A 23,803-nucleotide genomic window follows, 5' to 3' on the forward strand; every position below is an offset into this window, starting at 1 on the left:
CAAAAAAGATTTGTTTATTTATTTGACAGAGAGCGAGCACAAGCAGGGTGAGTGGCAGAGGGTGAGGGAGAAACAGACTCCGTGCAGAGCAGGGAGCCCAATGACCTGAGCCAAATGCAGATGCTCCACCCACTGAGCCACCCAGGCGGCCCTCAACAAATCACTTTAAATATATCCAACTATACCAAAAAATTTATTAAGTAATAAAAAAGATACAAAGCAGTATGCAGAGTATAAATTCCATTTGTTTTTCTGAAAAGGTTTATACACAAATACATATTTTATGGAAACAAAAGAAACTAGTCATTGTGGCTGCCTCCCCAGTGGGAACTGTAGGACAAGGGAAGAAAGGTAAGAAGAATTTAATTTTTACAACCTCTTTTCCTATTGCATATTTTACAATGTGCCTATATTTCTTTTGCAATAATAAAAAACTATCTTTTGGTATTATTTAGTAAGAAATATGGAATACCAAAGAAGTTGGAAGAATCTCAGATAAAGGATAGTCATTTAATTTTTAATTTTAATTATTTAATTTTTATTTATTTAATATTTTAAAAGATTTTATTTATTTATTTGACAGAGAGAGACACAGCGAGAGAGGCAACACAAGCAGGGAGAGTGGTAGAGGGAGAAGCAGGCTTCCTGCCCGAGCAGGAGGCCAGAGGCAAGGCTCCATCCCAGGACTCTGGAATCATGACCTGAGCCTAAGGCAGACCCTTAATGACTGACTAAGCCACCCAGGTTCCTCTGTTTTTATTTTTTAAAAAGATTTTATTTATTTACTTGAGAGAGAGAGAGAGCATGCGCGGGGTGAAAGGGGACAGAGGGAGAAGCAGATGCCTCACTGAGCAGGGAACCTGACTCGGGGCTCGATCCCAGAACCTGAGCCAAAGGCAGCCATGTAACCTACTGAGCCGCCCAGGGGCCCCAAGTGCAGTCCTTTAAATGGAATAGATTTAGCTTTATGAAAAACCCGCAATATTGTCCTTCTTTTCCTCATCTTGCTGAGGACCTGTGAAAGCTTCCCCTGACTCTGGCACTTGACAGCCATCGGCCATGGGCCAATGATAGCCATTGGCATGGTGGGCAAGAGTAAAGACCCTGGTGTGAACTCCGGCTCTGCCACTTCACTAGCTGTAGGACCGCTGACAGCTCACATGAAGCCTATGAGTCTCCATTTTCTTCATCTGTAAAATGGTGTGATAATAGTACTTCTCTGATGGGGCGATTGTGAGCATCTAATGTGTTATTGTGAAGTACTTGGCACAGCGTTGTCTCGTACCCAGTAAATGTTCATCCATTACACGCTGATGCCCCTAAACTTTCCCTTGTCCCCAAGCTGAGATTTCTGCAGGTTAGGGAAGGAGACATCATCTTGCTAGATGGTGAGGCTGTGCTCAGTTTTCACTCAGGCAGTCGCCATATCCATCAGCGCAGCAACAATTGGGAGACTACTTGATTATTTTATTGTATCTTAACCTCACCTTAAAAAATTTTATAGGAGGAAAAATCAAAGTACCAATAGTAGTGATAAGAAGTATATATATATCAAGAAAGTGAAGAGGGACACCTGGGTGGCTCAGTTAATTAAATGTCTGCCTTCGGCTCAGGTCATGATCCCAGGATCTTGGGATGGAGCCCCATGTCAGGCTTCCTGCTGACCCTGCTTCTTCTTCCCCTGCTCTCCCTGCTTGTGCTTTCTATGTCAAATAAATAAATAAATAATCTTAAAAAAAAAATGAAGAGACAATCAACAGAATGGGAGAAAGTATTTGCAAGTCATACATACAATAAGGGACTTGTATGAATATATAATGAACTCCTATAATTCAACAATAAAAAAGACAAGGCAGTTAAAAAGTGGGTAAAGTTTTTTTTTTTTTTAAAGATTTTATTTATTTATTTGACAGACACAGAGAGACACAACTGAGACCACCCAGGCACCCGTTTGTTTATTTTTAAGCACCAGTGTCCATTAAAGCATTTTATTTGCATGCATATATTACATTTGGGGCTCTATCTCACAACCCTGAGATGATGACCTGAAAGAAAAAAATCAAGAGATACTCAACCAACTGAGCCATCCACATGCCCCAAGCATCTTTTTTTTTTTTTTTAAAGTAAGCTCTAGGCCCATTGTGGGACTTGAACTCATGACCCTGAGATCAGGAGTCACATGCTCCACTGGCTGAGTCAGCCAGGCACCCCCTTATGCATGTTTTTTGATTAGTGAAGAAAAATAACCATATTGGGGGTATAGTAGGAAAAGCAGGAAATATATCATCAAAGATTGTATTAAAAAATACAGGTGTAATTGCAACTGATATACTCTTTTTATTCCATAGGAACAGATGTGCCCTGTTGACAAAATAGAGCCTTTGTTTGACTCTTTACTTTTGACATTAGTCCATTTTCAGAAACCAATTATGTATGGAAGTGGGGGTGTATGTGCCTTCAGGGGAAAGCAGAAGATCCCTTTGCCCTTTCTGATTCTCCTTCCTTTAACGCTAGATCACCAAGCAAACTTCTCGTAAGGAGTAATTCAGCCGATTCTAGGAGGATGCACATAAATATTGACAAATAATGACCTACATTAAATAAGGTGTCTTTAAGCCGAAATACACATAAAACAAGGTTATGTGGTTCTTGTGGGCGGAGGCTCATGGGAGCCCACCTCTGTACTTGCCTCAGGGGTGTGGTTCAGTATTTGCGAATTCAGTGTTTGCTGTGATGCGATAGAACAGAATGACTGTGAACAAAGGGAATGAGTTATGTATCAGCAGAAGTGCCATGAAGGAGGCTACACAGCTGCTCAGCATGACGAGAATGATGTGTGAGGAGGTATATTCTTGACAGGGTGGGCTGGAAGTTTCTTGGGAGAGGGGAAAGCTAAGCTAAAAGCTAGGACTTGAAGTATGGAAAGAAGCTGCCAGGTGGATAAGTATATCCCAAGTGGTGGGACCAGCAGGGTTCTGGAGGTGACAAAGACTTGGCCTGTGGGGACCTGAGCCCTGCTGAGGAGGTGGTGGAAAAGCAGGCAGGGGCTAGTCTGGAAGGACTGTTAGGACCTAGCTAAGATGTTTTCATTTTCTCCTAGAGGCCTAGGGTAAAGTTACAAGCAGTGCAGCAGTAATCAGGTGTCGCTGGGCCCTTGTTTGTTTTCGCCACTAGGCTGAAGAGGTCACCAATTGTCCCTTATTCACCTCTGTATTTCCAGGGCTGAGGACAGAGCTGGGGCCAACTACTGCGGCACAGAGCGTGGACCACTGCGGGCCCACAGTGTATATTTCAGTTTGCTTTTGTCGTCTGAATGACCAAGCCCTGGGATTCTGCAGCTGTAGCTGTCAAGAAACTGTCACAGGGACTTTCCCCACAATGTGGACAACCCCAGGATTCAGGCCTCGGCTTCCCAGGCTGAGAGGCCAATGGTGGGGGAGCTCAGTGCTCAGCTCCAGCAAAGGCAGACCCGTCCTCCCCTTCCTCCCATCCTTAGGCAGGAGCTGGCAGGAGATCAGATGCTACTTCAATTCCAAGGGGCCCATGAACAAAAGCTGCCAAGTTGCTTAGAAACCTGCTTTTCTGAGGGTTCACCAGGTTTTCCTTTGTTTCTATGGCATTGTGTGTGTGAGTGTGCATGAGCATACTGAGGGCCATCACCCTGCCAGGTCTGCAGCAAGCGGGACCGGAACGTGAGAACTGCGGGCTGCCTGGGATACCGTCGCAGTCCCCAGGTATTGCCAAGCCAGGCAGCCCAGGCGTTTGAGGGGCAACAAAGGGGAGCCAGCTGCCTTCGGCCAGAGGTGGACAGAGCTGTGAGCAGCTGCAGGAAGGAAGCTTTGGATACTGAATCCTGCACTCACTCGCTTCAGCAGCAGCCCAGAAGCCCTAGCATGGGAGATACCAACAACAGAACCGAGAGGGGTCACCACTCTCATCCCCTCGTTGAGCTTGGGAAATAAATTCTTGAGATCAGTGTCACTGCAAAATACCAGATGTAAGATTTGTAGGACCAAGGCAGTCCTAGCTGACCATGATCTAATTTGGTCCCCTTCTTCCCACTGTCATGTGGGAAATCTGAGGCCTGGGGAGTGGAAGGGACTTTCTCAAGAACACATAGCGTATCACAGAGGTTGGAGCACTCTTTCTCAGAAGGTCTGTGGGCTGTGAGTGGAGGGAAAATAGCCTAAAGCAGAAGCTGGCCCTATATCATTCACCCATTTGTCCCTTCTTCAATTACTTATTGAGCCCTTACTCAGCGCCAGGAGCCCCAACAAGGAGCTAAAATGGATGAGAAATTGAATTTCCCCATCTTCCCACCTGCTCCAGTGAGGAAGGACCTTTCCTCCCAGCAATCAGTAATTTTGAGATTCTGGCTGCCCTGGATTTTCACACCTACTATGCACCCAGCACCTTGAGTCATTCCTGGCTATACATGTCAGCCAACGGCACATCTGATGCTTTCACCCTGCCTGGTTAAAAACCCTCTAAGAGTTCCCACTGCTTTAAAAATAAAGCTCAGAGACTCCTTAACATGGCCCACAAGGCCCTGCAGGGTGTGGCTTCTGTCCTCCCCACCTCCTTCTTTCCTCTTCTCTCTTACCCTGCTCCCGCCTCACTGACGGTCATACCTGTCATGCTCCCCCCACAGGGTCTTTGCACATGCTGCCTGTACACATGGAATGTTCTCTCCTCTCTCTCTTCTTCTTGTAAAGGAATTTAATCTTTATAAAAAGAAGCCATTACAATTTTAGAAGAAAATTAAGTTAATATGGACCTTCTGGTTCCAGTGCACAAAACCTGCCCCTCAAAACCTTCCCTGCTCCTGTTCATCAGCCTTCTCCAGGCCGTGGGTGGGTCCACAGCGCCCTCTGGTGGGCTCTGGGTGACAGCACCAGCAGGCAGCTTCCGCCCTTGGTCATAGCAGTCCCACACCAAGTCTCAACCACAGAACCACAGCTGAAGCTGGAAGCATCATCCAAAACCTTCCCACTTTATGGCAGAACACTGAGGCCTAGATAGGGGGCGGGATTTGCCCAAGACCTTACAATCCGTTGCAGAGCCAGGCCAGCCAGAGCTCTATCACTTGGCATTACATATATCTAATATGCAAAGTATCACCATGTTTTGGTAGGTAAAAATTTGTGGCTGATAGGTGAGCATCAGAAATGAACTCTTTCATGTTGTTCTGTCCATCCGAAACCTTCAAGTCCTGGCTGTAGTCTGTAGGACCCTGTGTGGGCTACCCACCTAACCCGGGAAGCTCACCTTCTTCTGTGCCTTCAGCATGGGAACTCCTTCCTGCCTCAGGGCCTTTGTACTAGCTGTTCCCTTTGCCTGGAGCCCTCTCCCCCGGAGCTGCATCTTGGATCCCACTCCCTCCTGTGTTCCAGCTCTCACAGAGAGGCACTCTCTCACCAGCCAACCTAATGTTGATCCCCGCTCCAGTCTCTCAAACATCTTGTCTCTTATCCTTCAATGCCCTGTCACATTTAGAATCATCTTCGTTAGTTGTCGGGGGTCTGCCTTCTTCTCTAGATCGATGGCTGTTGGGAACTTGTTCATTATCCTGGGTACTGAGCAGACATTCACTGAACATGTGGGGAATGATGGGGTAGAAGATGGTGTGTGATAAGAACAAGGCAGATAGCACGGTACAGAAAGTCTGGAGGTTTATTCAACAACAGTCACAATCACAATTGTACGCGGTAAGTCAGTTCTTCACAAAGGCTCACTTTTCCAGGCAGAAGAGGGGTTGGTGGTCTTGAGCTTTCTGTATGGAATACCCAGTGTGCCATCCCAATATTCCCTGCCTAGAGTCCCTTTGGGATCCCAGTCTTCAAGCCCAAAACAGAGCAGGAGCCCGACCCTGTTATCTGACAAGGCAGAATCAAAGCCATGTGACCAGCAGGTGTTAGGGGGGCCTTGCCACTGGGGATGTAGGTCCCACCCCAGAGGTGGCAGTGGGCCTTGGCTCAAGATCAACTTTGGACTGAAATAGGACTTGGATTTTCACAAAGAGAAAGTAGAAAACAATTCCAGAGTAGTACCGCACCCTTTGCCCCTCTTCCACACTTAAAAATCTCCAGAAAACATTAAAAGTGCACAGCTTCCCAGGAATTAGAAAAGATCCCCCAACCTGTACAAGCTAAGATCACTGAAGCAAGGAATCCAGTTTCTCAGTCACTACCGTAAAGTGCTTTGCCATGCCTTTGAGACTCCAGAGACAGAAAAATGAAGATGCATGGAAAGAAACATGGAGTCATTTTAAAAGATATTATCTCTTTCTTCAGGAGAAAAAGAAATTCACCAGGTAGGTTTGCAGAGTGAAGACAATGGGGACTTTGGGGACCTGTCTGCCGCACCCTACAGCAAGAAGTGCTCCTTCTCCTCTAGGTCTGTGGGAGGACCCCCCCTCCTGCCTCCGAACTAGTTCTTCCTCAGGGGGTGGATGCCTAGTTCCTAGATGGCTTTGGAAGTCGAAACCTCCAGGCGGAGGCACACGGTGGGATGGCTTTTCACACATGTGCCTGCACACTTGGCCCCCTCCCAAGGCCTTGTATCTCCAAAGATGCTCTCTGCATTGCAAAATGCTTCTGGAGGTCTCCTGTGGAAAGGCTGCTGGTGGGCCCCCTGGTCAAGATACTCTCCACCCACACCATTTTGTGACCTCCTGCTCAGAATAAAGAGAGGAAAAGGGGCCCCCATCCTCACCCATTACCCAGATGAGAGCACCTGTGCGGACTCCTGGCTGCTTTCCGGAGCGACAGCTGGCAGTGCGAGCAGGAACCGGAATCTTTGAGACAGGTGGTTTTCAAAATTGAGGCCTAAATGAGGGGTCAGTATTTAGTATTCCGTCCATTGGTCGGCTAAGCCATGAACGTCTCTCTTTCCCTCCCCTATTACTCTGTCAAGTCCTAGGACCTCCGGATAAGACCTGCTAAGGGGGAACCCCCCCCCCTTGTTGAGGGGGCCAAACCAGACTTGAAAGAGAACCAAAGGATGGCAAAGAGGAAGGCTGTGGCCTGCTGGCTGCTGCTCCTGCTGTCCAAGCAGTCCTGGTCTTGCCAAGGACAGTAACCCCCTCGGAATGGGACTACTTGGGAATCTAGCGAGTGCTCGGCACTCTGTCTGGGGGCTGGGATGGGGACTTCAGGCATGGCCTCTGAACAGGGGTCTCTCTCTGGGGCTCTGAGGCCCTTCCAGGCTACAGACTAAAGGAGTTGTTCTACTGCCCTTTTAATTTGTAGTGTTCCTGGCACAAACAGGAACAACTCTAGCGTCTGGCCCTTGAGGGCTTCTTCGTCTCAGATCCTGCCTGCTCTGGGCCCCACGTCTCCTACTTGAAATTCTGAAACACACACTCATCCAACAGAAAATACACACGCCACCACCAGTGTTTCCCCTCCCCCCAACCCTGCCCCTGCAGGTTTGTCTAGCAAGGCACTAGGGAATTGTTCAAGTTTAGGGATTTGCTGTACATTTGCATTTTGTCTTTTTAAAAGGCACAGTTTTTATTTTAATGATGCTGCATTGCTTTCTGAGGATGACCCCTAATTCAGCTCTCTGAACTGCAACACTCCTGTTCTCCTAGATCCTGGAAGGGGCCTCCTCTTCGGACTCCTTCCTATGGAGGGCCACTTCGAAAGATAGAGGACTCATCTGGAAAAGACACGAGGGATCGACAAGGAAGCTTCTGCGAGCAGAGGGGCCACTTCTCCTGTGGGCAGGTGGCCAGCGCAGGGCTTGTGTTGGGGGCAGAAGTGGAGGAAGCGGTGCTCAGCCAGCTCTTTGCATAATCGGGGTGATGGGGTTTGGGAGTTGATCCCTCCCCCACCCCAGACAAAAATGGCCTTGAGATCAGCCAGCATCTCAAAGGCAGATTTGTGGCTCTGTTCCCAGATATATGTCTCATTTCATCGGTAAATGCCACATTTGAGAGATCCAACTCTAATTGGAATACCGACTTCAAGTATTTCCCGGACTAGCTGGTGGAAGCCATAGGTTGTGGAATGGGATTTCCATTTCTGAATCAGTGGGGGGCAGGCTGGTTGCAGAAACGATTTCTCTTAGTTTGGGAGCCCTCTGGGAGTCTGACACATAATTAACAAAGCAAAAGGTAAACACGAGGGACTGGCATGGACCTAGATGTCCATCTGCTTGTGGGACACTGGGCGCTTTACTCCACCGCAGCTGGGAGGGTGGTGGAGGGTCACAGGGCTTTGGGACTGCGCTGAGGACCATGTCATACCAAGGTCTCTGGTACGAGCTGACAGACATAGGTCACCCACCCCCCGCAACACCACCAACCTCGGGTTTCAGAGATTGTCCGTAGGCAGGGGGGCTGCCTTGACTGTACTACACTTGGCTGGCTCTTTCCAGTCACAGCATTCCTGAAGTGCATGCTGATGCTAGAACACCAGAACCCTGGGTAGCATTCTAGGTTGTGATCTAATGATAGAGTTCTTGAAAAATTCTAGAGCTCTATATGAGAACTAGAGCCGCGATGAGGTCAGAGGCTGGGCATCTTGCCCATGGTCTGCCCTGGAGGCCTCCAGATGTTGTGAGGGGAGCACCTCACACGTCTGCTCCTCTCTTGAGGCACGAGATTGCCCAAGACAGAAAGAGGAAGACGGAAGCACTGATCAGGGAAATTCCGCCAGCCTATCTAGTTTGGAGGTCTTCTCACTACGCCCTTTCCACCGGCCCAAGGCCATGTGACACAGCTCTGAGAAGCTGGTGGCTGAGCTGTCCTGTGCCTGCCAGGCACTATGTGGACATTTCAAGCGCCCAGAGAGCAAGGAGAGAGAGCCCATGTGTCCGTGGTGGCAAAGGAATGCCTGGGGGTCCCACTTCTGCCCCCAGGCCTGGCAGTTGGCCAGTGCTCAGTATTAAACACTGTGACAGTCTAGGTGAGGCCTTCGATTTCATCACTTGGGGCTGTGACAAAGCCGGTAACGGCAGTGGCCCGCGACAGGCAAGATACTGAATGTCTGGCACTGGCGGCCCCCAGAAAAACCTCCTTTCTCCCTTCCTGGGGTAGATGAGGACACTGGTGCTACAAGCTGCCCAGACAGGCGGAAGATGCCCCTTTTCTGGAGGACCGTCCCGGATGAGCCATCCAAAGGCTAGCAACCTTGTGGGACCCACTGTGGGGTGGCCTAGGGCTGCCCTGGCATTCCTCCCACATAATGCTCAGGGGCCCGCGGGAACAAAGCTGAAAAGGCCCTCTGGGATTTCCATGATGCCATCAGGGGTTAAAGCAGGCACTGCTCTGTGGGGGCTCCTGTGGGGGTCTGTTCTCCACCCCACCTCCACCCCTGGGCTTTAGGGACCAGGTGGACACCTTGCGCCAGCTTTAAGAGCCCTCTGTGCCCTGGACTGGCTGGCCAGCACCTCTCACATCACGGTGCCCACGGAAGCCCTGCCTCCCTCGGGAGGGGAAGGCTGCGGCGGGGCCAGGGACGACTCCGCCAGGCCTGCTGAGGAGACGTGAGGGCTCAGTTCCTGTTGAATTTTTCCAAGACTGTCGAGTTGGTGTGTTCAAACAGCCACTGCTGGGTGAGAGAAGAGGGGTTACAGGTGTTCATGAAGATCCGGTGGTCACTTTCACTGCAGTCCATGCAACTGCCGCTGACGGGGTGGTACAGGGTCTTGTCCTAGGAAAGAGGGAGGCAATCAGCCAGGCGGCGCTGGGGACACGGAGCGGCAGCAGCAGCCGTACCACAAAGCAGACTCGAGCCCCGGCACTGGCCTGCAAATCGCCCACCTGCCCGGCCCTCCCGTGCCTGCCCTGGGCCTGCTGCCTGAGCCCGGCTGGGAGGGATGCAGGTGGAAGTGAAGCGGCCCACTTTTGGCCTGGCCCTAAGTCTGCTTGTCTCTGGCCCAATTTCACTGGTTTTCATGATGTCTTTGGTTTATGTGTGTTTTTTAGTGGACTCGGTTGCCAACATTTAAGATCCTAAAGATTCCACATAAAAATCTGGATTCCTGGCTTCTCTCGAATGACTGAGAAGTCGGGCATGGCGGGTTTGTGGTGCAAATATGTGAGGGAGTGGGCTCTGTGGGGGGGGGTAGGATGGAGGCATGGAGTGTTTATCTGCTTGTCTTTTTAAAAATCAGGCCGGTTGCCCTGTCCCGCCCACACAGACTGCCTTACTTTGCGGTACTTCCACAGCTGGTTGCCCTTCATGCTGTGGCAGTCATACAGGGTGACCGGGCTCGTGTTGGAGATGGCGTCAAAGCAGAACTTCTTGGTGTGCTGGGGGTCTCCGGGCCGGATGTCCTCTCTCCAGGTGAAGGTGAACACCTGTATATATAGGGACATCATCACAGGGACAGCAAAACCAGGGGACTTTCTCTTTTTTGGAGTGATGGAAAACGTTAAACACAGAGATCCAGAAAACAGTATTGACCACGCCTGTTCCAGTCACCCAGCTTCAACAGTTACCACTCACAGCGGATCTTGTTACAGCTTTACCCCCTCTATGACCCCCCACCCCGACACTATTCTGAAGCAAATAACAGACCTCACAACATGTCCGGTGTAAAGATTTCACCAAGGTGCCGTTATAGAAATAAAAAGTTACCACAAAGTCCTCAATGTCATCAAGTAGCTAGAGGTCAAGTGCTCTAGCCTTGTAAGTTTCTTTTCACGGTTTAAATCAGGATCCAAACCAGGTTCACATATTGCATTTGGCTGAGAAGCACTTCCCCCTGCCAGCAGCTTTACTGAAGACTAGCTGGCATACCATCGATTGCACACACTGGAAATGCACAATTTGATAAATCTGACTTGTTTACAGCTGTGAAACCACCACCATCATTGAGGTGATGAATATATCCATCACCCCTGAAGTATCCTCACTTCCTCTGTGGTCTCTTTCTCCTGTCCCTCCTCACTCCCCATGCCTCTGGGCAACCACTCCTCTGTTTTCCATCAATAAAGATAAGTTTGCAAGTTCTAGAATTTTAAATAAAAGGAATCCTAAGGTATATATATTTTTAGATTATAAAGTATTATTTGTATATAATATAAGGTATTATTTGCTTTGGGGTAAAGGTCTGTGATACATCAGTCTTACACAATTCATAGCATTCACCATAGCACATACCCTCCCCAGTGTCCACCACACAGCCACACAGCCACCCCATCCCTCCTACCCACCTCCATTACAGCAACCCTCAGTTTGCTTCCTGAGATTAAAAGTCTCTTATGGTTTGTCTCCCTTTCTGGTTTTGTCTTGATTTTTCCTTCCCTTCCCCTATGATCCTCTGTCTTGTTTCTCAAATTCCTCACATCAGTGAGATCATATTATAAGGGTCTTTCTCTGACTGACTTATTTCGCTTAGCATAATACCCTCCAGTTCCATCCCCATTGCTGCAAAAGGCAAGATTTCAATTTTTGATGGCAGTATAACATTCCATTGTGTATGTATGTGTATATATATATATATATATGCCCAAGCGGGGTATATATATATATACCACATTGTCTTTATCCATTCATCTATTGATGGATATCTAGGCTCTTTCCATAGTTTGGCTATTGTGGACATTGCTGCTATAAACATTTGGGTGCACGTGCCCCTTTGGATCACTACATTTGCATCTTCAGGGTAAATAATACCCAGTAGTGTGAATGCTGGGCCATAGGGTAACACTATTTTCAGCTTTTTGAGGAACCTCCATACTGTTTTCCAGAGTGGCTGCATCAGCTAGCATTCTCACCAACATAGGAGTGTTCCCTTTCTTCGCGTCCTCACCAACATCTGTTTCTTGACTTGTTAATTTTAGCTGTTCTGACTGGTGTGAAATGGTATCTCACTGTGGTTTTGATTTGTATTTCCCTGATGCCAAGTGATGTGGAGCACTTTTTCGTGTGTTTGTTGGCCATCTGGATGTCTTCTTTGCAGAAATGTCTGTTCATGTCCTCTGCCCATTTCTTTTCTTTTCTTTTTTTTTTTTGTCAGAGAGAGTGAGCACAGGCAGACAGAGTGGCAGGCAGAGGCAGAGGGAGAAGCAGGCTTCCTGCTGAGCAAGGAGCCCGATGTGGGACTCGATCCCAGGACGCTGGGATCATGACCTGAGCCGAAGGCAGCCGCTTAACCAACTGAGCCACCCAGGCGTCCCTCCTCTGCCCATTTCTTGATTGGATTATTATTTGTTCTTTGGGTGTTAAGTTTGATAAATTCTTTATAGATTTTGGATACTAGCCCTTTATCTGATATGTCATTTGCAAATATCTTTTCCCATTCTGTCAGTTGTATTTTGGTTTTGTTGACTGTTTCCTTTGCTGTGCAAAAGCTTTTGATCTTGATGAAGTCCCAATAGTTCATTTTTGCCCTTGCTTTCCCTCAGCTTTGGCAATGTTTCTAGGAAGAAGTTGCTGCAGCCGAGGTCGAAGAGGTTGCTGCCTGTGTTTTTCTCAAGGATTTTGATGGATTCCTTTCTCACATTTAGGTCTTTCATCTATTTTGAGTCTATTTTTGTGTGTGGTGTAAGGAAATGGTCCAGTTTTGTTCTTCTGCAAGTGGCTGTCCAATTTTCCCAACAAAACATTTGTTGAAGAGGCTGTTTTTTCTATTGGACATTCTTTCCTGCTTTGTCAAAGATCAGTTGACCATACAGTTGAGGGTCAATTTCTGGGCTCTCTATTCTGTTCCACTGATCTATGTGTCTGTTTTTGTGCCAGTACCATACTGTCTTGATTACAGCTTTATAATAGAGCTTGGAGTCCAGAATTGTGATGCCACCATCTTTGGTTTTCTTTTTCAACATTCCTCTGGCTACTCAGGTTCTTTTCTGGTTCTGTACAAATTTTAGGATTATTTGTTCCATTTCTTTGAAAAAAGTTGATGGTATTTTGATAGGGATTGCATTAAATGTGTACATTGCTCTAGGTAGAATAGACATTTTCACAATATTTGTTCTTCCAATCCATAAACATAGAATGCCTTTCCATTTCTTTGTGTCTTCCTCAATTTCTTTCATGAGTACTTTATAGTTTTCTGAGTACAGATTCTTGGCCTCTTTGGTTACATTTATTCCTAGGTATCTTACGGTTTTGGGTGCAATTATAAATGGGATAGACGCCTTAATTTCTCTGTCTTCTGTCTTCTTGTTGGTGTTAGAAAATCAACTGATTTCTGTGCATTGACTTTATATCCTGACACTTTACTGAATTCCTATATGAGTTCTAGCAGTTTTGGGGTGGATTCTTTTGGGCTTTCCACATAAAGTATATCATCTGCAAAGGGTGAGAGTTTGACTTCTTCTTTGCCGATTTGGATGCCTTTAATTTCTTTTTGTTGTCTGATTGCCAAGACTAGGACTTCTATTACTATGTTGAATAGCAGTGGTGATAGTGGACATCCCTGCCGTGTTCCTGACCTTAGAGGAAAAGCTCTCAGTTTTTCCCCATTGAGAATGATATTTGTTGTGGGTTTTTCATAGATGGCTTTGATGATATTGAGTATGTACCCTCTATCCCTACACTGTGAAGAGTTTTGATCAAGAAAGGATGCTGTACTTTGTCAAATGCTTTTTCAGCATCTACTGAGAGTATCATATGGTTCCTGTTCTTTCTTTTATTAATGTATTATATCACATTAGTTGATTTGTGGATGTTGAACCGACCTTGCAGCCCAGGACTACAGTATGTATTTTTTGGTCTGATTTCTTCCACTCAACATCATTTTGTTATGACAGCATTTATGAATAGTCTGTTCCTTGCCATTGCTAAGTAGTATTTCACTGCAACACACACCTTTTACCTGTTAGACATCTAGGTGGCTCTCCGTTTTTGGTTATTACAAATAAAGCGGCTATGAACATTTGTGTACAAGTCACTGTGTAGACATATACCTTCTTTTCCCTTGGACAAATACCTCAGAGCAGTATGGCTGGATCATAAAATAGATGAATGTTTAACTAAGAAACTGCCAAATTGTTTTCGAAAGTGCTTGTACCATTTACATTCCAAGCAGCAGTGTATTCTTCCAGTTCCCCTACATTCTTGCCAACCCTTGGTATGGTCAGTCTTTTGAATTTTAATTTCCATTTTTACAATGGAGTTAAGCATTTTTAATGTGTTTATTTGCCACTAATATACATTCTTTGCTAAACTGTCTATACAAATCTTTCACCCATTTTTCAATTGGATTGTTTTCTTATTGAGTTTTGAGAGTTTTATGTATTCTGGGTCCAAGTCTTTTATCAGACACATGTTTTGTAAACATCTCCTTCCAGTCTGTGCCTTGCCTATTTTCTCAACAGTGTCTTTTAAAGAACAGAAGTTCTTTGCTTTATTTTTATTTTATTTTAATTTTTTAAAAGATTTTATTTATTTGACAGAGAGAGAGAGATCACAAGTAGGCAGAGGCAGGCAGAGAGAAAGGGGGAAGCAGGCTCTCTGCTGAGCAGAGAACCTGATGTGAGGCTCGATCCCAGACCCTGGGATCATGACCTGAGCTGAAGGCAGAGGCTTAACCCACTGAGCCACCCAAGCGCCCCTTGTTTTGTTTTTAAAAAAGTCCAATTTATCAGTGTTTCTCTTTTATGGATTGTGCTTTGGTGTTTTATCTAAGATAAAACTTTTTTATCCAAGGTCACAAAACTTGTGAGTGCTTTAGCAAAGGTCACAAACACTTTTGTCTACATTTTCTTCTAAAAGGTTTTAGGTTTTAAGTCAATGCACCATTGTGAGTTAATTTTTCTCATATAATATAAGGTATGTATTGAAGAATTTTGGGGGGGCCTATGAATATCTAATTGTTCCAGCACCATTTGTTGAAAAGACTATCTCTTCTCCACCAAACTGCCTTTAAACACTGGCAAAAATTGATTGTCCACGTGCATGTGGGTCTATTTTTGGTCTCTCGATTCTGTTCTATTGATTTTTCTTTATGCCAATACCGCACTTTCTTGATTACTGACCGTTATGTATCTTGAAATTAGGCAGTGTGCGCCCTTTAACTTTGGGGTTCTTTTTTTTTTTTATGATTTTATTTATTTATTTGACAGACAGAGATCACAAGTAGGCAGAGAGGCAGGCAGAGAGAGAGAGGAGGAAGCAGCTCCCTGTGGAGCAGAGAACCTGATGTGGGGCTCCATCCCAGGACCCCGGGATCATGACCTGAGCCGAAGGCAGAGGCTTTAACCCACTGAGCCACCCAGGTGCCCTAACTTTGGGGTTCTTTTTGCAAGTTGTTTCGGCTATCTAGGTGTCCTGTCCATTTCCACGGGAATTTTACAATCAGCTTTTCACTTTCTGTGAGAAAAGCCTGCTAAGATGTTAGGATTGTGATGAATTTGCATAATGGTCTGGAAAGACCTCATGCCCAACCTGTGGACATGGCACGATCTCCACTTACTTAGGACTTCTCTCATTTCTACCAAAAATGTTTTGTAGTTTTCAGTGTACAGGTCTTTTGTCAGTGACAGGCCTGAGGATTTCATATATTTTTTTGTTCTAATAAGTGCTTGTTTTTAATTTTAATTTCTGATTCTTCATTATTCATATATACAGTAAGTTGACTTTTGTATCTTACAACTTTGATAAGTCCATTTATTAGTTCTGGTAGTTTCTCTGTAGATTCGACTGAATTTTCCACCAAGATGATCAGAGTCTGCAAATAATCATTGTTTTCCTTCTTTGCCCACCTGTAGGACTTTCCTTTTTCTAGCCACAGGGTAGAACTTTTAGTACAGTTCAAACAGAAATGGTAAGGTCAGAATCCCTTTCTTGTTCCTGATCTTAGGGGTAAAAAGCATTCAGATTTTCACCATTAAGTATGGTGTTAGCTGCAGGCTTTTTTTTAGACAATCTTGATCAAGTTGAGGGAGTTACCTTTATTCCTGGTTTGCTGGGAGTTTTTATCAAAAATGAATGTTGGATTTTGCCAAATGTTTTTTCTGGGTAAAGGCGTAAAGGTGATTATATGGTTTTTCTTTCTTTCTTTTTTTTTTCTCTTTAAGGATTTGACAGAGATCACAAGTAGGCAGAGAGGCAGGAAGGCGGGGGCGGGGGGAGCAGGCTCCCCACTGAGCAGAGAGCCTGATGCGGGGCTTGATCCCAGGACCCCAAGATCATGACCTGAGCTGAAGGCTAGAAGCTTAACCCACTGAGCCACCCAGGTGTCCCTGGTTTTTCTTTTTTACTTAACACGATGAATATATTGATTAATTACCTTTTTCTTTTCTTTTTAATGATTTTATTCATTTAGTTGTCATAGAGAGAGAGAGAGATCACAAGCAGGGAGGGTGGCAAAGGGAGAAGCAGGCTCCCTCCAGAGCAAGAAGCCCAATGTGGGACTCGATCCGAGGGTCCTGGTATCATGACCCGAGCCCAACTGAGCCACCAAGGTGTCCCGATTTTCTAAAATCGGGATTTTTCTAATTTTCTAATTAAGCCCACCATGCATTCCAGGGGTAAGTTACACTTAGTCATAGTGGATTATCCTTTCTATATACTGCTGGATAGGATTTTCTAAAATTTTGCTTAGAATTTTTGCATCTATGTGCACGAGGGATACTGATCTGCAATTTTCTTATCATGTCTTAGTCTTGTTATTGCTATTTAGGTAATGCTGGCCTCACCAAATAAGTTGGGAAATATTCCTTCCTTTTCTGGAAAAGTTTCTGTGGAATTGGTAACATATCTTTAAATGTTTTGTAGAATTCACCAGTGAATCCATGTGGGCCTGGATTTTTCTTTGAGGGACGGTTTCAATTGCAATGTCAGTCTCTCAAATAGAATCCTGTTGTTTTCCAGCGGGGCTGGGGAGAGCGCTCACCATCTCTGGCCCTGTGTGAGCACTGGGCATGGCGCCCTCAGTAGTCCAGCAAATGTCCAAGGGGAACTTGGTAAATCCCACAAGTTCCCTCTGTGTCTGGTGCTCTCCTCACCCAGGAAGTACTGGGACAGCCGTAGGCCTTATCTGCTTGCTATCCCTTGAGGATAACTGTCCTCCACTGGCTGATGTCTGCTCTCTTGAAAACAGTTTTCCACATATTGTCTGTTTTTCAGTCGTTTCTGGTAGGAGGGTAAGTCCAGTCCCTATTGCTCCATTCTACCCTGGCCAGCAGCGGACACAATGGTGGCAAAGGAGTGGTACTGGCGGCTTCTGCCTTCTGATGTTTTGTTTCCCAGGCCCCCCCGTAACTTAGGGGCTGCATTTTAGATTCACGATTCTCCCTTCACAGGCTCACTACAGTTCTTCGCTCAGGGTGGTTGAGAGCCCTGGGGGATACAGATCCCACTGGGGCAACCGGGCCACCATGCTTCCCATTTCAGAGTGGGGAGGTGAGCACAGCCACACCCCCAGGCGCCATTTTGTTGCTCGTTTGTGGGAACCCCTCAGGCGTTTATGTGGACTCTCTGCCACACAGGAGGCTCTTCTAGGCTGAGCAACTTGGGCACATTCTATCCAGGCCCTGGCTGTTCCTTGTCTCTTTTAGGGTCCTAAGGTGGGGTGGGTGTGGGGAGCAGTCACATGCTACCTTGGAGAACTCAGGAGAATCCGTGAAGGGGAGACACTTCTAATAAGAATTGTTGTCAAGAAAGGAGGAGGGAGAGCAACAAGGACTTCCGAGGGAGGAGCAGACACTGTCAGGCTGGGCACTATGCCCATCTGAGAGGCAGTGCTGTTCCTTCTCAGCACGCATGCCATGCACCTCTCCTGAGCTCTGCTTTAGCAGAGGACCCACAATAGAGGCTTCTATCTGTGTGCTCTTCCAAAATGCCAGAAAACATAGTAAGGAAACTATAAAAATGTACCTTTGAACCAAGATTCAGTGGATGTGGTGTGATTTGGGTTAGTTGCTTAGAGGCGGGGACCACAGAAAGCTAAATGCAGTTTCTTGAAAGTGGTGCCTTTCCCTGCCCTCTTCATTCTTCTGATATCACCCCCTGGGCATGATCTCCTGGGGAAGCCACCCTCTCCACTCTCCTCCTATCCTTCGGGTGAGGCTGACCGCACTGGCTCCAGGAGCGGGCATGTGACCTGGGCCTAATCAATACAAGGACTCATCACATCCCTATTGTAACTGGCTTAGGAAAGCCAATATGTGAGTGCCCCAGGATTTTTCCAGGACTCTGGAAAGGGACATGCCTTTTCATGGAGGGACTGGAAGCCTTTGCTGCTGGCGGTCCCATCTGCCACCACATGGGAAGAGCCCGGTGAAGGATTAAGCCCAGGGAGAGAAGACAGAGTTGAGACCCTGGAGGGGTCCCCCTGAACATCATTTAAGCTTTTCAGTGTTATGAGCCAGTATGTTCCTTTCCGTTGAAGGCCACGTGGGCTGAGAGTCTATGGTACAACTAACAGACCAGATTGGTGATTTTATTGCACTGGGAAGGATTCCTCTTTCCAAGGTGTTCAGGAAGCTCTTATAACTCATCCCCTGGGCTGACTTTTGTCTGTCATCATTGAGCCATCAGCTCTCCCCCGAGGCCCAGATCACATGAGCATTCCAGGCCACATACGGCACAGGGGAGCTGGCTGCCAGGCCCTGAGGAGTGGCCCTTACCTGCATGTTGTTCCAGGCAGCCTCCCCGCGGCCCCGGACGCAGCTCTCCAGCCTCAGCGGGGAGCCTAGGGCCCCATGCTTCGTGTCAGCACATAGCCCCGTGCCCACATTGTGGATCTGATAGAGACAGAAAGGGGGGACCAGTGAGCACCTTGAGATAACCCTCTGGGACCATGCCAGGGTGGGACGAGGGAACCCAACAGAGACACCGGATGGGGAAAGCTCTGCCCGGTTTTAGAAAAGCCTGGCCCGGGCTGGGGGAAGTTCCCTGTGCCTCTCAGTAACAGAATACTCAGCCCGCAGAGAGGAACTCCTCTAGGCCTTTGTCCTAGAGCCTGCAGTCACAGGGTGGTGGGCTGGGGTGGGGGCCTAAAGGTGTGGGGGTGGTATTCAAAGGACTCCCTGGCTCCGCTCCCAGAGAATTTGATCCACTAAGTCCAGGAACTGAATTTGATTCCCCTTCTGGGAAATCCAGGGACCATACCTTGAAAACCACTCTAGAAAAGGAAGTGACACCTTTGCTGTGGGGTCTCAGACTCTCTGCCTTTTAGAGCAGGTAAATGACAAAAGGTTCTCCTTCCCCAGAACACTAGGAGATGCAGTGAGCCACATGTGGTGTGTGCCCGGAGGAGTCCTGGGCTAGGAGTGGAAGGCCGAGCGGCTCCCAGTTAGGAGCCAGAAGTGGCCTCACTAGCTGACGGCCATAGTGCAGGTGCCGCATCCTGGAGTTCCTGGCCCACAGAAGCACTCCATTTTGATGGAGGGTTTGGCGGTGTGGTGGCCGTGAAAATGTGCCACTCAGTTATCCTGTTGCAGGGAGTCTGACTGCCCAGCAGCCGTGGAGGGAATCCATGTGTCTGAGTGGAGCCATGCTCCCCGTGGGCTGCTTCCAACCAGCATCGGAGGGCACGGGGGTACTGCAGCAGGCCCGTTCCTGGCGGACGCCAGACTCCTCTGATCCAGCTCAGTTACTTGGCTCAAGCTTCCTCAGAGCATCCTTGCAAAGTGCGACTCCCCCTACCCCAGCCCTTCTTTCTCCCATCTCCCCCTCCCAGAGGGCAGACCAGCCCATGGTCAATCTCGCAGCCTCTCCTGGCTCCCTTCTCATTTCTTCTCTCAGGTGTTGCCCCAACAGGTCTTTTGGTGTCTGTTTCTCAGAGGACTGACCTAATACAGGGGAGAAGGCCCAGAAACTGGCAAAGAAATGAAGAGCTTCATGAGGGAAGTCCCCATGACATGTCCTCTAGAATATTTGTGCAGGGGTTGGGTAGGGCTGGCCAGATGGCTTCGTCAGGAAAGGTCATGAACAAGTCATTTCTGCTGGCCCCAATGCATCTGTCCTTCCTCTGGTAAAACACCCTGGTTTTCTATGGGGCTACTGCGCCTTGCCCACCCTGTGGCCTGTCAGAGTATCTGTCCTATCCCTGGTTGTCCCCTTCTTCCAGTGGCCACAGGATCACTGCAGACCAAAATAATAACTTAGCTGGCTTCACTGGGAAGGAGCCATATACTTTTTTGCTGAATGGCCAAGGTTTGTCAGCTTTGAGCTTCTAGAAACCGTCTTGCTACCCTCAGTGTGAAGCTGACACAAAAGGAAGCAGAGGTAAATAGGAGAAAAAGAAACTGACATCATTTGAGCCCCTGGATCCAGGTGTGTCTGAAGCCACAGCTACCCAAAGTTTCTAAGAGAATTAATAAATTTCTCTTTTCACTTTAAATTGGACTTCTATCACTTACAAGTGAAGGAGACACAACTCTTATGCTCCTTGTCCCCAAGCCTCAATATACCCATCTATCAGGGAATGGATCCTCTCAGTTCAGAAACCCAAGAGCCAGAATCTGATGATGGAGTGTTTCTCCCCCTAGAAGATGGCATACCTTCCCCAGCAGGACTGGCTTCATCAGTGTGTGACATGGGCAATGGCCCAAGGCCCCTCAGTCAGAACGGCCCGCCATTGGTTTAAAGTTCTGCTATCATTGTCTTAATTTTTTTCTTTTTAAAGATTTATTTATTTGTTTTAAAGGTGGGGAGGGGAAGAGAGAGAGAGAGAGCGAGAGAGTGCGTGCACACGTGCTTCAAGCAGACTCTGCAGTGAGCACAAAGCCCAACTCAGGGCTCCATCTCACAACCCCGAGATCACGACCTGAGACGAAACCAAGAGTCAGACACGCAACCGACTGAGTCACCCAGGAATCCCATTGTTGTCTTAAGATTTTTAGCATTTGATCTTTGAATCTGTGAGTGAGATCTGATAGTATAATGGAGCCTGCGTGTGAGCAGAGGTGCTGACACATTACACGAGCATCCGATGTGCCTTCCTTCTGTGTTTGCATACGGCCATCTGGGATGCCCCCCACGTACAGAATCCCAGAGGTCCCGCTCGCACAGCAGTTCGGCAAGACTCAAGTTACGGCTAGGACTAAGTGGGGTGCTGGCAGGTCTGAAGGCCACACTTCCTTTCCAACCATGACTAGACCGCACAAAGGAGGGCCACGGCATTCTGGGCTGAGGAGCTGTACTGTATCCTCTTACTTGCGTGATTGCCCTGGAACCAGCCACCACTTCCCTCACCAGCAGCAGATAACCGCACAGAAGGGAGAAAAGGACAGCCCACAGCCCGCTTTCCTTCCGCCCTTCCTCACGCATCAGCAAGCTGCAGGGAGAGCTTCTTGGTAGAAAGCACACATTATCAACAAGTGAAATAAGATCGGCGGAGTCCGTTTCGTGCAGGGTTTGCACTGTTCTGGCAAGAAATACATATGCACGTACAAGGGCTGAAATACAGATAGTAAAATTGCACCCATCTGGCCTGTGAGTTAAATGCTCTTCTGTTTGCATGTAAAACTGGCTCTGCAGAGTGGGAAGATGAGTGGTAAAATTTCTGCTAATAATTTAAGATTTTAATTTTTCTCTACTTAGAGCATTAAGTAGCAAACGAAACCCCCCACCACAAGGCTAGAGAGAATCGGGAGAGCTCTACCTTCTTGCACTGGGCCCCACTTATGCACCCGGCCCAGGCCCCTCAGGACTCACCTCCCCCCAAGCTGCGGCCGGGGGCTCCACGGGTGGGTAGAATTTGGGCAGGTCCCAGGCGATCTTGGTCATAAACCACTTGAAACTCTTGCAGTTAAGGGAGCTGCGCAGCTTCTTCTGGGCAGCGACGTCCCCTGCCGAGAGGTGGCGGTACTCGGGCCGGCGCTGGTAAATGTGCTCCGCGTACTCATCCATCCACACTTCCGCCACTCGCTTCAGGTTCTGGAGGGCGACAGGCAGGCGGAAGGGTCAGGCCCTCTGAGGGGCTGAGGCCAGGGAGTGGGGGGTGGGAGGCCTTGTGGACCATATGGTCTCAACTCCGAGGTGGCTATAAAGGAGCCTGACATACTACTTAAATGAATGGGTGTGGCTGTATTCCAATTAAATTTTATGGACATTGACATTTGATTTTCACATATCATGAAATATTCTTCCTTCATATTTTCACCTTATTTGAAAGTGTAAAAATCATTCTTAGCTCATGGGCCATACAAAAACAGTTTGCTGACTCCTGAGCAACGAGGAAGGAAGCCAGCAGGAGCAGGGGGCCCATGGCAAACGCAAAATTCACCAACTCCTCCATTTTGCTGACTCTTGAGTTTGGGACTAGGAAGCCATGCAATCACCTCGCCAATGCCTCATTCTTTCTTAGTGCTGAAGAGGCTGACAGTGGGTTAGAAACAGGTAACGAACAGTGTTATACCTGCCAGGGCCCCACATGGCCAAGGCTGGGCTTAATTTAAAACTGAGCTCGACGCCTGGGTGGCTCAGTGGGTTAAGCCTCTGCCTTCGGCTCCAGTCATGATCCCAGGGTCCTGGGATCGAGCCCCGCATCGGGCTCTCAGCTCAGCAGGGAGCCTGCTTCCCTGCTCTTTTTGCCTGCCTCTCTGCCTACTTGTGATCTCTGTCTGTCAAGTAAATAAATAAAAAATCTTAAAAAAAAAAAAAAAAAACCCCAAACAACTGAGGCCCGAGGAAGCTGAAAAAGCTGGCACACCTGAAGCCTCTCCTTTCCCAGTCTGCCCGCCCAGCTCCTCGGGCACACTCACCTGCTCATGCCGCAGGGAGGATGAGGAACCGCTACAGACTTCTCTCCAACCACAGGCCAAAGAGGCTAATCTGACCAAGGAGAGGTGCCCAGATACACCATTGCAATTATAAAAGGATCAAATCACATATTTTCATTTTAATTTCTCTTTATATTACTATTTTAATGAATCCTGCACTTTCTAGACATGCCTCTCCCGGATCTTGAACTTTTGTGCAGTTGACTGGACCAAAGTAAAGGACTTGGCACTGACTTCTGTTACTTCTCCATTGCTGAGTCACATGAAGGACTCTGGGATTTTTAGGAGGCCGTGGGCTCCTCTCATCCATCCTCCGACACCTCCCTGGTTCTGGGTCCCTGTCCTGTTTGAAGCCCCTCTGCTCTTGTGTTTGCATTACGGATTGCCCAGTTCTTGGAATAAGAGGCTTTTTTTTTTGGGGGGGGCAAGTTTGAGTGGGTTTCTGTTACAGCCTTCTCTAAGATCCCTTTCCCAGGGGCAGAGACAAAAAGGATTTTTGGTAAATTTAGTAAACAAACTAAGGCCGTCTACTTGTTCTTGAAGCAGGCGAGCTGCTGGTTAGCTCATTCTTCTTAAATTGCCACTTCACTGCTCTCTAGCAGTTTGTCCTTCTGGAATCTGACAACTTTAGGAAGTTTCTCTTTCTGTGGCAGGAAGAGATGCCTCTTCCTTTAAGCAGTTTCTCTCTTTATGGGGCTCTTTTAGGACTTTTAGACGACCTCCCCTCAAATCTATCAAAATGATCTAGGAGATAATGCTCTAGACAGATTTGGCTGTTAAAACAAGAAACAAACGTTTACAATATGATCTGTAACTCAATGAGGGTAGTTAGACACGGTGATAAAAATTCAGGGGAGCTTGATTCAGGCATTTTTGTGGTCCTGTAAACCGAGGTGGGGTGCCCCCTCTGATTGTTAACTGGTTTAAAGTCACCAGGAGACTGATGTGATCCAGTCGAAAAAGAAATTAAAATGTTTAAACACAAAATTCAGAGAAGACATTGAAATAAACTTCCCAGTCTCGTTAACAGATGGAGACATTAACACTAACAGCAGCAACCACTGTTTAAAGGACGATTGCTCTGTGCCAGGCACCGGTCAGGCCTAAGTGGGCTTGAATTCTAGTTAGTTAAAGTCTCCACATTTCACTCTCCCCATCTCTCAAACAGGG

General features: G+C 47.4%; 1 protein-coding gene across 2 annotated transcripts in view; it reads right to left on the minus strand.

Moving 5' to 3' along the window:
- Nucleotides 1-5,650: 5,650 nt before the first annotated feature.
- Nucleotides 5,651-23,803, minus strand: part of GALNT10 (polypeptide N-acetylgalactosaminyltransferase 10) — a 212,574-nt gene continuing 194,421 nt past the window's right edge. The window contains exons 9-13 of one of the 2 annotated variants that reach the window (XR_004284156.1): nt 21,567-21,788; nt 18,533-18,649; nt 10,160-10,309; nt 8,311-9,659; nt 5,651-7,662 (exon numbers count right to left, since the gene is read on the minus strand). Coding sequence is in view for 1 of the 2 variants with exons in the window: in XM_032337227.1 (XP_032193118.1) it covers nt 9,501-9,659; nt 10,160-10,309; nt 18,533-18,649; nt 21,567-21,788 (648 nt within the window). In the remaining variant the exon portion in view is untranslated. Of the gene's footprint in view, nt 9,660-10,159; nt 10,310-18,532; nt 18,650-21,566; nt 21,789-23,803 lie in introns of both variants that reach the window. The other variant, XM_032337227.1, reaches the window with a different exon arrangement.

This window comes from Mustela erminea, chromosome 3 (assembly GCF_009829155.1).
Source record: "Mustela erminea isolate mMusErm1 chromosome 3, mMusErm1.Pri, whole genome shotgun sequence".
Taxonomy (NCBI): Eukaryota; Metazoa; Chordata; class Mammalia; order Carnivora; family Mustelidae; genus Mustela; species Mustela erminea.